Raw genomic sequence first — 14,798 nt, forward strand, 5'->3', positions numbered from 1 at the left:
CGAAGCTCGATTGCACAACACCAGCAATGTCAATCATCACATCATGCATTACCAGAGTGATGTGAACACTCATTGGATGCAGGAGTCTGTATGGGACTTTAATGTATGGGTTGGTATACCAGATAACCACCTAATACTCACTGCAGAAAGTGCTACTGACGCTATTGGATGACGTGCTGCTGCAAATGAGACCCAGCATGTGTTATCAACACAGATCGACACCGCACTCAAGCCGCCATGTGAGAAACAACTTTGATATTACATTCCCGAAATAGTGGATCAGATGGAATGGACTAGTAGGTTGGTCAGTATGGTCACTAGATATAACTACATTAGACTTTTTCTTGTGGAGCTACCTAAAAGATATTGTGTATTAGCCAATGAATTCCAAGCAACTCAGAGAGTGCATCATCACATCCTCTTGTAACATCACTCCAGTCATGTCGCTGCAGATAAGAATGAAGAATATACATAATTATAAAATCAGCTTTTTAATGTGTAATATGTCTTCCAATAGTCCTTTTCCATTCTTGTCTAATGTTATACTGGTCCTCGTCTACATTTAATATTTTCATCGCTATTTGAACATTACCCTTCCAAGTTGTTATAGCCTTTCCTCTCTTATGCTTCTTATGACATATCCACTTTCTAGCATCCAGCCTTCTTGCATTCTTTTTACATAACCATACCATCTTAACTGTTTCAATGTTATCTAATCCACAGCAGATTTTACTCCGATCATTTACCTTTATTATATTATTCCTAATGTTAACTTTTCTCGAAACTCGGGCTGTTTGACACAAAGAGTCAATTTCAGTTGCAAGTGGTTTAAACTGAGTTGCCTATTTGAATGGCCATAAGTGATTATACTTTTAACAGTAGTGTTATAAATGTGAATATTTTATCTTTTATTTATGTTTCTGTCTCATAAAATTTAAATTAGTGTTTATATTGCATATTTTCCATTACTGTTTCTGCCAATAATTTTGTAATACTTCCCATCTTTGTTTATTTCAATTGCTAAATATTCGATTTCATTTTAACATTTAATAATCTTTTCACTTTAAATTGTTAGATTTTTTGCTGCATCTCCAATTACTAAATATTTTGATTTAGTTGTGTTGATATTCAATCCCCATTTATTATATTCATATAATGCATCAATAAAGGATTTGTGTTTGTACCTGATAAACTGTGCCCTTATTTTAGGGTTTAGCTGTTCACACTAGTTGCCATCACTATCTAAGAAACTCTGGTTCAAGGTAATAGTGGACTACATTGAACTTTGTTATCAGTATCTTCTTGGATACATTACGAAGACTGATCTACATTCCCAGTTTCAGAGCATAAGGAACAGTGGCGTAGCATCAATGTAAGCTAAAAAGCTCAGCTTCCCCAGTTAATAATAATTTCATAACAAACCTGCAGTTTATGAACAAAATGATTTATTAAATTTAATAGATTTTATATTTACACGTTAAATATTGTGATGCGGCAGCTCAGGATGATTTGTGATGCAGCAGTAAAGAAGAAGCCTGCACACACCAGCTTCCAAGCAGACTGGTTTCTTACACTCATTCTTCTGTGTAACCCACCCCGCAGATTTTCCGTCCCTTTGTAATTAAACTACACTGGTCGCAAGGCTTGCACGAAGCTAGCTTTGACATTGAAAATAAGTAGTTTCTGAGTTATATCCCTTTCGTTAGTTGTGTTCAGTTGAAGTGTTAGTGTGCATTGTGGCTGATATAATAAATAATGAGCGAAATAACAGTTCCTGACACTAATTTAATTGAATTTTTTAGGATAATTGTATTATCAAGACTGATTTACTAACAAAAGTGTGATTTAAAAAAAGAAATGACTGATTCCCTTGCTGTCAATGAAGGACAGAACCAAAAGACAGACGCATACTTACGTAATGATACTAATATTGTGATTTCTCCAAGTATGACAGGGAGTGAGCTAATATTATACGTATATGTGTCTATTTGTTAGAGATATGTGTAAACCGTGAAATCATATTTTACTACGTATCATTTGAGGTCATGCCTTATTGGTGTTACTTACGAGGTTCCAACCAATCTTCGACTGCTGACGTGACATTGAGTACTATTTATTTTAAGACTGTATATTTGCAATACGTTTTCTCATATTGCATGAAAGACAACTTGAGTTAGCTTCCCCTGCTCAAAATTTCATGCTACGCCACTGATAAGGAATACCTGAACTTTGGCATCATACTGTAAAATCAGGTCTGTCTTAACTACAAATCTGCAGGATCATGAGATTCACCTGGTATTAATCACTAACTTACTTACAAATGGCTTTTAAGGAACCCGCAGGTTCATTACCGCCCTCACATAAGCCTGAAATTGGTCCCTATCCTGTGCAAGATTAATCCACTCTCTATCATCATATCCTACCTCTCTCAAATCCATTTTAATATTATCCTCCCATCTACGTCTCGGCCTCCCCAAAGGTCTCTTTCCCTCCGGTCTCCCAACCAACACTCCATATGCATTTCTGGATTCGCCCATATGTGCTACATGCCCTGCCCATCTCAAACGTCTGGATTTAATGTTCCTAATTATGTCAGGTGAAGAATACAAAGCGTGCAGTTCTGTGTTGTGTAACTTTCTCCATTTTCCTGTAACTTCATCTCTCTTAGCCCCAAATATTTTCCTAAGAATCTTATTCTCAAACACCCTTAATCTCTGTCCTCTCTAAAAATGAGAGTCCAAGTTTCACAACCATAAAGAACAACTGGTAATATAACTGTTTTATAAATTCTAACTTTCAGATTTTCTGACAGCAGACTAGATGACAAAAGCTTCTCAACCAAATAATAACAGACATTTTCTATATTTATTCCGCATTTAATTTCCTCCTGAGTGTCATTTATATTTGTTACTGTTGTTCCAAGACATTTGAATTTTTCAACCTCTTCGAAGGATAAATCTTCAATTTTTATGTTTCCATTTCGTACAATATTCTGGTCATGAGAACATAATCATATACTTTATCTTTTCGGGATTTACTTCCAAACCTATCGCTTTACTTGCTTCAAATAAAATCCTGTGTTTTCCCTAATCGTTTGTGAATTTTCTCCTAACATATTCACGTCATCCACATAGACAAGAAGCTGATGTAACCCGTTCAATTCCAAACCCTGTCTGTTATCCTGAACTTGCCTAATGGCATATTCTAGAGCAAAGTTAAAAAGTAAAGGTGATAGTGCACCTTCTTGCTTTAGCCCACAGTGAATTGGAAAAGCATTGGATAGAAATTGGCCTATATGGACTTTGCTGTAAGGTTCACTGAGACACATTTTAATTAATCGAACTAGTTTCTTGGGAATACCAAATTCAATAAGAATATTATATAAAATTTCTCTCCTGGTATATGAGAAAATAATAAAAATCAATTAAATTAAAACCCACACACTTCCGAGCATGTTAGAATCCTGCAAGAACTGTTTTTTAATCACATGAAGCCCACATAAGAGCAGGTTTTTTTGTAAGAAGGGATATTATGCATACAACTTTTCCATCTTAAAGAATTCGCAATGACGTTTAATATATACATTTTTATAAAGTTGATGCTGTAACTATTACATAATGAATGTATTGGAATTGGTCCACAGATTTTAGTAAACTTTAATTCAAAACAAATAAAAGCTTTCAAATATATATAATGCAAACAGCGAGTATGACATTTCCTAATGCTGACTTTCATTTATGTATAAATGGCCGCAGAATACAGTTGCTCTCATGCTTTCTATCTTGTGTCTTCACTAAAAACATCTTACATTCTACAGAAATTGTACACTTTCACAAGATTTTTTTTTCACGTTCTTACACCACTCTTAAAAAAGGAAAAAGGAAATAAAATTTTACCAAAATAGCTGCTTGATATTTTTCTCTCATAAGGAGATACTTTACACCAAGGCACACCTAAGGCAATTTATGTCACAGCACTCTAGTTTAGATAAATTCACATATATAAGTGAAACAAGTAGTTGTCCGATTTTCTTTTACCATTTCATTGTAATAATAAGGAGCAAACATAAGTCAGAAGCTAATGATGGCTTAATTGTTACATACACGATCACTATTACAGCTGTTCTTTTAAACAAAGAGAATTCTGTTGCAAGTACAGCAATCTACACAATAAATAGCAAACTGATGTTCATAGTCTTGACCTGATTTGCTTCCTCTTAGGCTTTTACATTGTATTTACATATGTATGCATTAGAATTCCCATTAATAGTTCTCAGTTAAATATCTAAGAATAAAATAACTTTCATTGGAGGAGTAAAGTACATACGACTTTGGTTGGAAGTCTCTTTAAAAACCTCTAACTACAAAGGAAGACTAAAACATATTACAAAGATAATGTGTAATAACGCAAAAGTCTGGCAATCCTGGCTTTCATATCAGTGATAGTGAACTGATATTGTACTATGTGCTTCAATACATAATGCATTATTACACACATGTAACGAATGGGAATTCCACTGCAATAAGTCTTATGAGTGACAACTGCACCTCCTCTATCCTATCAAAACAGATATGTTCTCTTAATAAGAACTCTTGCACATACTTCCTCCAACACAACTCTGTAACTTGTGAGACTGTACTGTTACTTACGTTATATATATATATATATATACGTACAATTAATTAAGAAGTTAAAAGGCGTAGTTCTTCCACTACCTTGCTGAGAAGATATTCATTGTGCTTGTAGAAGCCCGCTTTCGTACTAAACGAGCTGCAACTGAAAGCAAGCATTACATAAAAGAAATTCTACAGAAAACTAAAAATCTTACTAGATGTGATAGAGATGAAATGTACTGTCAAGTGGGGTGAGTTCGGAAGGTTTTGAAACACTTTTTTATATAGTTTGTAAATAAAAAATGCAATAAATATAGAAATTACATCAATTGTGAGGTATACATCTAAGGAACATATTCCCTAATTAGTTATTAATAGTTATTGATTACTGCAATTTATAGAAATTACTATAAAGTGTCTCAACTCACCCCAGCATTGGGGTGAGTTTGGACACTAAACAGTTACTTATTCATATCTGAAGTTATCCCTCTGTGAGGTGAGTTAGGACACAATTTCTTTCTTTCTTTTTTAATGCTGGGATATAGTGGACTATAAAACATAAGCACTGCAAATTAAAATTACATATTATTTGCATAAAAACATTTCTTAATATTAAACATTTTGTCTCCAATAAGCTTAACATAATCAGCTGTGAATAGATCATATTATAAATTCTTAACAAAAAAATCGTAAAAGTTGATGATAAACAATAAAAATTGATGAAAGTGATGTTGATAACTGATTAAGAAAACTCTTTACACCTTTATACTATATTAAAACTGGAACAAACTATTCTCAATTGTTATTCTGTTTACAAATACACTTTATACGACTTTTTAAAAAACAAATTTCCCTTTGTCATGTGTTGGAGTTTATAGCACTTTTGAAATTTGTTCTTTTGTTACTGTGTCCTCAACAAGCTCTTGTGGGAAAACAAACATTGACTTACTGTCTTCATACAGACGTAAAAATTCACTTCCACATCCCTTGTCCCCACTTCAGTTACGAAACCAACAACTGTTGTTTCTTCCCCTGCTGATAAGTATAATTAACAACTAAAAATGCTTCCAATTCTACCACACCACCTTCTTTTCAACCATCATTCGACGACGAACATTCAAGGTTCCAATTGCAGGGTAGCGGGCATGTCATGTTTGTCGCATTAACTCTGTTTTCCAATGTTGATCTGGAAATTCCATACAGGTCAGATGCCTTCCTATAGGATAATTTTCCCCCTTTAATGTATTTTACGGCTTTTTCAAGCTTCTTCGGATCATAATGACCTCTTTGCCTAAGACACAGCTACTTTTGTATTCACGTGGCATTATCCAAACTCACCCCACACTGTTTTCTTAGTCACAAATGTGCTTACTACAAGGATACTGATAAACACTTAATAACGCAAACTGAACTGTGGCTTTCTAAACACTTTCAGAAACTGCAAAATGCACAACCAAAGCTTTTCTTATATATTCCTCAGTCTATAACTATGAAAGTATCCACATTGTAAAAATCCCAGCGATTACATCGTAAAATTTAAAAGGCCCAAATTAAGTTCTCCAAACAAAACCAACCAGTGGAAACAGGAAGCATGTGTCACTTGCAGCATCTGTTAAGGTTCTGTTAAGTGCAGGAGTCATAAACTCACGCTCTAGTGTGAACTGACTTCATAAAAGAGAGAATAAAGTACTGTCCGAACTCACAATTGTGTCCGAACTCACCCCACTTGACAGTAGATCACTTCGGTGTAAGAATACCTACTTGACACTAGCTGAGAATGGCAAAATCATAGACAGTAACTTTTTATTAAATTAAACATTTTTATTTAAAAACAGGATATCAGAAGTAGGAACAGAACCAGTGGTGAATATTCAGAGCATGGTACGCATGCAACTGCATACCCTGTTATTTTTAAAAACTCTTTCTATAATTCAAATTATTATTGTTGTTATTACTATTTTATTTATATTTATTTTTCTGCGCATATGTTAAATATTGTTGTATTTAGTTTAAATCTAACCAGGTTACACTGAATATAATTACATGCCTTATATGCAGTGTTCGATAAAAAATGCTTTCTGAAGCCTCGGAGGTGTATTACTGTTCACAGATCTCAGAAAAGCGCAGAGCAGAGAAAGGGTGTGTTAGGATGAAATACCAGTCAGTTTGGGTGTCATAAAAGCAGAGTGTAACGTTGCATGCTGTACAGCAGTGATGGACTAACGCACAGTTTTCTGCCAGCTTGAGAGTGTATTTGTATGGTTATTCGGACAGCGATATTTTTCAGTACAACAGCCAAATAGACACTGTTATTCACTATTCACAGTTTAGTTTTCAGTGTAGCATGTTTTTGTGACACTGAAATGCTCATGTTTCGTTCAGATCAGTGAGAAAATGAAGTTGTATTTTGTTTTATTTAAAGTGAAAATAGGTGACTGTAACGAGGTATGTGAGTGTGACGTTGGAAAACTTAAATTAAAATTTCCGACATCTGAGCTTTGAAGAAAGCAAATTACAGTCAACTCCGGTTATAGTGAACCTCTGCGGGCTAGCATATTTCATTCACTATATCCGAGGTTCACTAAAACCGAAGTGTCTGTTTTTATATTACTGACGTTGTTATACATACAGTATTAATGTTTCTGGCAATAAATGAAAAATAAATAAGTAAGCAAACTTTAAATTGAGAGGAATGGAAAATAATATAACTAAAATAACACATACTGTATACACGGCCTTCGAATTTTCCTGGGTTCACTTTTACAGGTAGGGTTAAGACTCATTATACACTAATCCTTCTTGTACTTACTCTTTGGTCATTACTCTACTCCCCTTTACAAAAGAAAACACTTTCTATTCCTATTCTTCTACTATTTAAAGAGGTCAGAATTAATCCTTCCTTATCTTTCATTAGGTACACTATTCTCTTAAACATGTTTCAAGGTGTCCAGGAAGGTGAACAAATCCTCTCATTGTCTTTCAATGTACAGAAATATATTCTGAATACATGATAATTTGCAACTTACAGTACTTCTCATAATTTCCCTATGGTCAGAGGATTTCTGAAGTTCATCTTTATAATATTTTAACTGAGGTACCAAATAACAATCGGCAAAATCTATCTTCACAAGAAACTGAAAACAAATTAAATGTATACTTACCGGCATTATCTTGAGGTGTGAGAGGTCGTTCCAATACACTATCTATTACTTGTATCCATTCATCTCTATCATCATCACTAGTGGCAGACAGATTGTATGACCGTTCAGGTGTCCGTAGTGTAAATGAAAATCCCTGATCTCTTGTTCCAGGAGGAACACCTACCCTTACACTGTAGCCATCTAACATGTGGCCTAGAAATATTTCACCTTTGGGGTGAGCATCCTGTGAATGATATAAACATATATGATATGATATGATGATATGATATATTTCGTCACAGCACTTCTTTACATGTAATGGTGGACCTCACATTTCTGTATCCGGTGCCACCATTAACATATTATTACAATAACACATTATTTGCAGTACACGTCTACACAAATACTCCCAATTACACTATGTACCTTTTTTGTTATTTGGTCAAAACTTCCCTTCAGTATTTCTCCTACATTTCATTTGCTATTCTCTATTTGTTCCTTAATCCTAATATATCTAATATTCTATACTACTTTCACAACCCCTTTATCCTCTAACTACTATTCACTAAACTCTCAATTTCAAATTATCTCTATAAATTATCATATTGCTCAGCACTCATACATTTAATTATTTGTCCTATTTGTTCTTTGACCTTTTCTCCTATCTTTCTTTTGTATTCATTTACTGTTCCAACGTTCAAATGTTAGTACTAATTTTATGCTGTCACTTGTTCACTTCTCTTAATCCTTTCTCACTATTTTCTCTCATTCCTTTTTGCGCTCACTTTCACTTTCTCACTATTCTGCTTACACTTAATCCATTGTCACTATTCTCACTTCCTATAAATAGCCTTCACTATTCTCACTTCCTATAAATAGCCTCCTTATATTTTATTCTGCACGTCTGCTTATACACTTTCTCTCTCCCCTATACTTCTCGATCTTTTCCTGTTTCCCTTTATTTGCACTTTTTGATCACATCCACATTTTTTTAAACGTATCAAATATCTCTGCTATATCCTTTATTTCTTCTTCTATTCCACTTTTATTTTTCCCCCCACGCTTTCACTTTCACATACTAGATTTCCACTTACACTCGCACCCTTTATATAAACATATAACAATATGTACCTCCCCTCTCATTCCTCCTTGGTCATACTGTAAATGCTTGAAGAAGGCTTGTATGTATATACATGAAAATAATTATAAATTTTCTCATATTTAAACTGCAAATGCACAAAAGGTTGCAGCCACATTTTGATGTAATTTATATAGTGTTATAATCGATAATATAGGAATAATTTAAGGTGTTAGACACAACGTTTAGATGCATAGCTTCTTCTTTATTTACTATTACATAGTATGTTAAAAAAATATTCCTAACTTTACAAGTACTGCACACATCTCAAAAATAAATTACATTAGAAAGCTAAAATGTTTAAGAACTCAAGTGCGTTAAAAGTAGACTATTTTTATAATATTCATGTAAGAATTTCAAGTATTCTTACAGAAATTTTGAATTTTAATTACAGTGACCTTTGATAATCAAATGAAGATTTCTTCAACATAACTAATCACTAGGGAGCGGATGTTGATGACCTAAAAATCTACTTAAAATGATCATTAAAATGCCCTTAAACTAATGGAAAAATGACATAAAATTAAAAGAAAATGCCATATAAATATTATTCACCGTATCGGACCACAACTTCTTAAAAATTAGTCACCTTGTTTCAATGACTGCCCTGCAAATTTTGGAGAGAGGAGGCAACTTCCTGGAATTTGGCTAAGATAAAGGAAAAGAACCTGCAACAAAATGAAGGTTTCAAGGGAAAACTATAGTTTTTAATGAGGGTTTACAATGTGTTTCAATCAGAGGTGGTCCATGTCAGTGCCTTAATTCTCCGTCTCCTCCTCCTTTCACACTTCACTTTTGTTACCAGATCTTCCAGATGAAGGAGTGTGAATGACGAAACAAATTGTGGGCGCAGTGTGCATTCTTGCAATCTTTGTGTTAAAAATACTGTCTACTACAGTAGACATCCCTTCTGAACCATATTGAGGACACAACGTCCTGTCCAGGACACTGTGAAAGTTTCCCTCCTTCTAAACATAAATTCTAAAGACACCCTCGTACCAACAAAAGAACAGTAGCAGTCAAAGCCTTCACTTAAACTAAGATGATTGTCAAGCATTTTATATTACTTCCGTTGTGGGAAGTGAAGCCTTCAGTGGAATGAGGGATGGACTTCAGAGTCTGTTTCAAACTATAAAACTCAAACTTCACTGTTATTCACTTATTCAGTAGGTAATTACTACTGACCTATTTGCTTAGAAAATGATTTAACATACATATCGGTAAAGAAGAAAGTAAAATGCATTCCAAATGATCTAAAAGTTCTTCAAAGTATTAAAAATGACCAAAAAATGCCGAAAAAGCATTTAAAAATGACCTATTAGTTCAAAAACGTCAAAAAATGCAATATAAGAAATTATTTTTTTTTGCGTTGATATTAGCATAGAAAGGACTTCTACATTAATAGGCATCATCCTGATGCGGAAAATAAAAAGATGACTTTTCATCAACATCCACCCCCTACTAAACACATTATAATAGTCCATTTCAAAGATTATCTTATTGAGAACTAATGCTGCTGAAGATGCTAACATAATTTCTTTTTAGAGATATGTGCACTCATACTCACATAGTATACACAGTAGTATACAATAGTGAATAAAGAAAAAAAATATACAACCAAAAGTTATGTCTCATTTGGTCACGTCTTAAAATATCTCTGAATGATCCATTATAACATATAAATTACAACAAATTATGGCTGAAACGTTTTGTGCATATAATGACTTCATCTGTGTGTTCACGTACAAGTTCCTTTAAGCATTTGTATGTGTGTCGATTCAAGCACAAATAATTATGCTTAGCCCTAATACGTATAACTCACCAAAGGATCGTCATGATACATAAGCTTCCGATTATCAAGTGTGAACCATCGCTTCTTGTATGCATCAGAGCTGCGTGGTCCTGTCTTATACAACCAGCCTTCACGTGTGAAATCTCTTGTTAAATGACATACCAACTATTGTAAACAAAAGAAAGCCATATATTACTTCAAAGTGCTCTCTTGTCATTATTCCAACTAAAAATCTGTTACATAAACTTTACAAATGTAAGCATAATTATGTAAAAACCTCCGAAACATTCAACTTGAGAAATAAATCTGCTATAAAAGAAGCTATTTTATTCAGTTGCATAAGGCACTTGAGCTCGTGTCGAAAACTCCCCTCAAACACAAATTAACCTTCAGAGATGAACAAATCGAAAACTTCCCTCAAACACAAATTAACTTTCACAGATGAACAAATATAAACTAACTACCCAAACAAGCTGTAGGGAGGGTGTTGCATTAAGAAACAACAACCCAAACCCATACTGTGAGTAGCTAAGTTGCCTCCTCTTCTCAGTCCTAACCTATCACATGACATGTAAGCACAGTTATGCACACAACATGCTGGGCCTGATGAATGAGTGAATACTATTTTTGTTGTCTACCTGCTGTCGAAATCTTGAAGGGATGTTTCGACATGACCTCATTAACAATCCCCTTGTCAGTAATTATTTCACTTACCACCTGTTCAAAATATATATTATAAATGTGAAGATAATTCATATATCGTCATTGTTCCTGCAATAACTCCTATGTGCAAAATATGACATTTTTCAGTAGGAAGAAAAAATACATTTATTCATCCTATGGCAGCCGTACATCGGAGACTGTGAATTATTACATTTTCGAAACGAAGAAATATAATTACACATAGGAGATTTTATTATTTGCTGCATCATTATTTAAGTTATTTAATAGAGCAAAACTCTGAAAATCGATAAATATGTCACATAAGAGTTATTGCAGGAACAACGACAATATATTCGTGTACACTGTACAAGTAAAATCCAATGGTTAACTAGAATGTATGTTAAATAATAATGTGTAATTTACCAGCAACAAATAATAGAGCAAACTAGGCATTTCTGATAGTGAATGCGATTCTCAGATAATATTTTCTGAATAAATAAATTACATTTTAATCAAAGCAAATCTTTAAAAGATATTATCTTCTAAACATTGCAATTAAATGTCATAATTATGGTAACAAGGGAAAAATAAGTCTGAACTGCATTTAATAATATAAATTATGTACAAAAAAGAAACAAAATAGTCTTCTGATATCTGGTGTCATAATAATTGCAATTTATTGAATATTTTAGACAAACAGCGGTTAATGATATATAAATGTTTATTAAATCAATAAAACGGTATTTTAAGAGCATACTCGGAGAAGATTGAAAAAAAAAAAAAACATTCATAACTAAAGAAATTAATGAAAGAAGATAGAATATATTACAGAACATGTATCTTTTTAACTTCAAATTTTATCACACAATATACCGTAAATCAGTGGTGGCTGATTGGCTGAGGCAAGTAAGTCCGGACATCAGTTCATTTGGCTAAAACTTTGTGATGTATACAGATCTATCTTGCAGTAAATTTGTTCCTAAGGTCTAAAACGTTTTGGCTGGGTCTGGCTTTTGCATTTTGTACAAATCCATAGCTTTTGAGGTTGCACTCGGAAAGCTGCAATTGAGGCCTAGAGATATTCACCCATCCAACAGCCTTCACTTCTATTTATAAACCAATCTTTTCTTAATGCCGGTCTCAAGGGTGGGATGGGGTGAGAACAGCAATGGTGACTAATCTTCTTAAATAAGCCATAAATAACATAAAAATTACCGCTGTCTAGCAGGCACAAGCCCACACTGTTCTCTCCCCTTACGTCTCTGTTTGCGATTTATGCATGGGTATTGCACTATTGTACTTTGTAGTACAGTAGTGAGTGTGTGCCAGTGTGGTTCGGGAAAATAGAAACTCAAAGAGATGCGAGAAATAAAGATAATTTATTTCATTCGTTGTTAGAATATCCTTTTCTGAGAGGAAATAATATTGGAAGAAGAGTCATTTTAAATAAAGACAGACCTACGTCATCACTGGCAATTTTTCAGAAAGATAATCTTAAAATGCAAGCTTTCAATGCAACCTGGTAGGCAATATGAATGGTTTTTCGGTAATGTGGTGCAAAATAAAGTTTTCTGTTGGCTGTGCTTGTTGCTGTCAAAGAGGGAGAGAGAATACTGCCATCTACTGAAGATTTCTTTCTGTTCTGTATGGTTGTGAAGCTTGGACTCTCATTTTGAGAAAGGAACAGAGATTAAGGGTGTTTGAGAATAAGGTTCTTAGGAAAATATTTGGGACTAAGAGGGATGAAGTTATAGGAGAATGGAGAAAGTTACACAACACAGACCTGCACGCATTGTATTCTTCACCTGACATAATTAGGAACATTAAATCCAGACATTTGAGATGGGCAGGGCATGTGGCATGTATGGGCGAACCCAGAAATGCATATAGAGTGTTAGTTGGGAGACCGAAGGGAAAAAGACCTTTGGGGAGACAGAGAGTAGATGGGAGGATAATATTAAAATGGATTTGAGGGAGGTGGGATATGATGATAGAGACTGGATTAATCTTGCACAGGATAGGGACTGATGGCAGGCTTATATGAGGGCGACAATGAACCTCTGAGTTCCTTATAAGCCATTTGTAAGTAAGTACTGAAGACTTCAGAGATCTGAAAAATATTTCCAGGGGAATTTCAATGTATGCTTCTTCAGCTGAGCATAATATGTATTGCTTTATAAAAATGAAACAGTTATTAAAACAAACTCACAGCATAGCAACTTATTTGGTGAGTGACATATTACTGTTTTTCATTAACGATGATGATGATGATGATGATGATGATGATCATAATAATAATAATAATAATAATAATAATAATAATATAGCAATAATAATGGGAATCATAATCAAATATCATCAATAATAAACATTTTGTACAGGAGGTAACCTACTTAAACTACACTATAGTCATATCGCTGTTACTTCCGGCATGGCTCCTCCTCTTTGCTTATGCCTTAGAAAGCGTAGGCTCTATAAAGACTAGTTAACTCGATTAACTTGAAAACTTTAAGCAATGGAAACATTTTGAAAACAAATTTGAAACCAGAGCGATGATTTCTATGAGAATCCGCAGTTTTAACAGACAAAAGTTGTCACTCTGCATCTGCAGGCAAAAACGCGCATTTCTTTAACTCGCAGATTTTGAGCAGCAGCCACTTTTAAAAGTAATTTCCATTCTTTCTAAACATTTATCTTGCTTTGACCCTCCATTTAAAGTGAAAAATAAAAAAAAGTTTGTTACTTATCAACTTTTGAGAGTGTCAATGTCTATTTTGAACAGTCACTTTGAAGTTAGATTTTTTTCCTCTCTTTCCAAAAAAGATTTTGATTCCGAATTTTTTTTCTATGTTTTTCTTAGACATTTATCTAGAAATCCTAAAAATTACAGCGCGATTGACTCTCATAGGAGCTACGACATGATAATATTTAATGGTGAGGCAAATAGCATCCTCATATGCTTGCTGTGAATGGCAACGAAAGAACCAAAATCGCAGATGATTATATTCAGTATTTATCGAGCCTTAGGAAGTTCATAATGTCATTAGCAAACATTTAAATGTAGCCGACCTGTAACGTGATTGGCCACTGAAAATAAGAGCGATGAGATTATAGTTACATCAGACCTCACTGAGGATTTCAGTCACCGGCCTCTATGCCATAAATACAAAATGAAACAAACAGGTGGCAATGTTACATGTTCTATGAACGAAAACAAATAATCAGTCACGAAAGTGTTACATTCTTTTCAATTAAACAGTTTACTCACTTTTCAACAATTTAGTTCTTTTATCATATTATGAATTATTTTCTTGAACTATTACTAGAGTCCGGTGAAAGTGGTTTCATGTTTAAGAAAAATTTGTTTCAAAATTTCAAGATTTCGGTGTTCTTGTCAATTGTTCAGTGATATTTTAACACAGACGCCAACCTTTCATGTGGATTATCAGTGT

At 33.9% G+C, this 14,798-nt stretch overlaps 1 protein-coding gene and 1 long non-coding RNA gene across 2 annotated transcripts in view; one reads left to right on the forward strand and one right to left on the reverse strand.

Moving 5' to 3' along the window:
- The window catches only part of LOC138713401 (uncharacterized), a 207,000-nt gene that overhangs the window by 122,822 nt on the left and 69,380 nt on the right, over positions 1 to 14,798 (forward strand). The gene's annotated exons all lie outside the window — the stretch shown is intronic.
- Positions 3,375 to 14,798, reverse strand: part of LOC138713395 (arf-GAP with dual PH domain-containing protein 1-like) — a 35,860-nt gene continuing 24,436 nt past the window's right edge. The window contains exons 5-7 of the mRNA XM_069845472.1: positions 10,714 to 10,848; positions 7,775 to 7,997; positions 3,375 to 4,776 (exon numbers count right to left, since the gene is read on the reverse strand). Of these exons, the coding sequence (XP_069701573.1) occupies positions 4,712 to 4,776; positions 7,775 to 7,997; positions 10,714 to 10,848 (423 nt within the window). The 3' untranslated portion in view covers positions 3,375 to 4,711. The remainder of the gene's footprint in view (positions 4,777 to 7,774; positions 7,998 to 10,713; positions 10,849 to 14,798) is intronic.

Source organism: Periplaneta americana, chromosome 14 (genome assembly GCF_040183065.1).
Source record: "Periplaneta americana isolate PAMFEO1 chromosome 14, P.americana_PAMFEO1_priV1, whole genome shotgun sequence".
NCBI lineage: Eukaryota > Metazoa > Arthropoda > Insecta > Blattodea > Blattidae > Periplaneta > Periplaneta americana.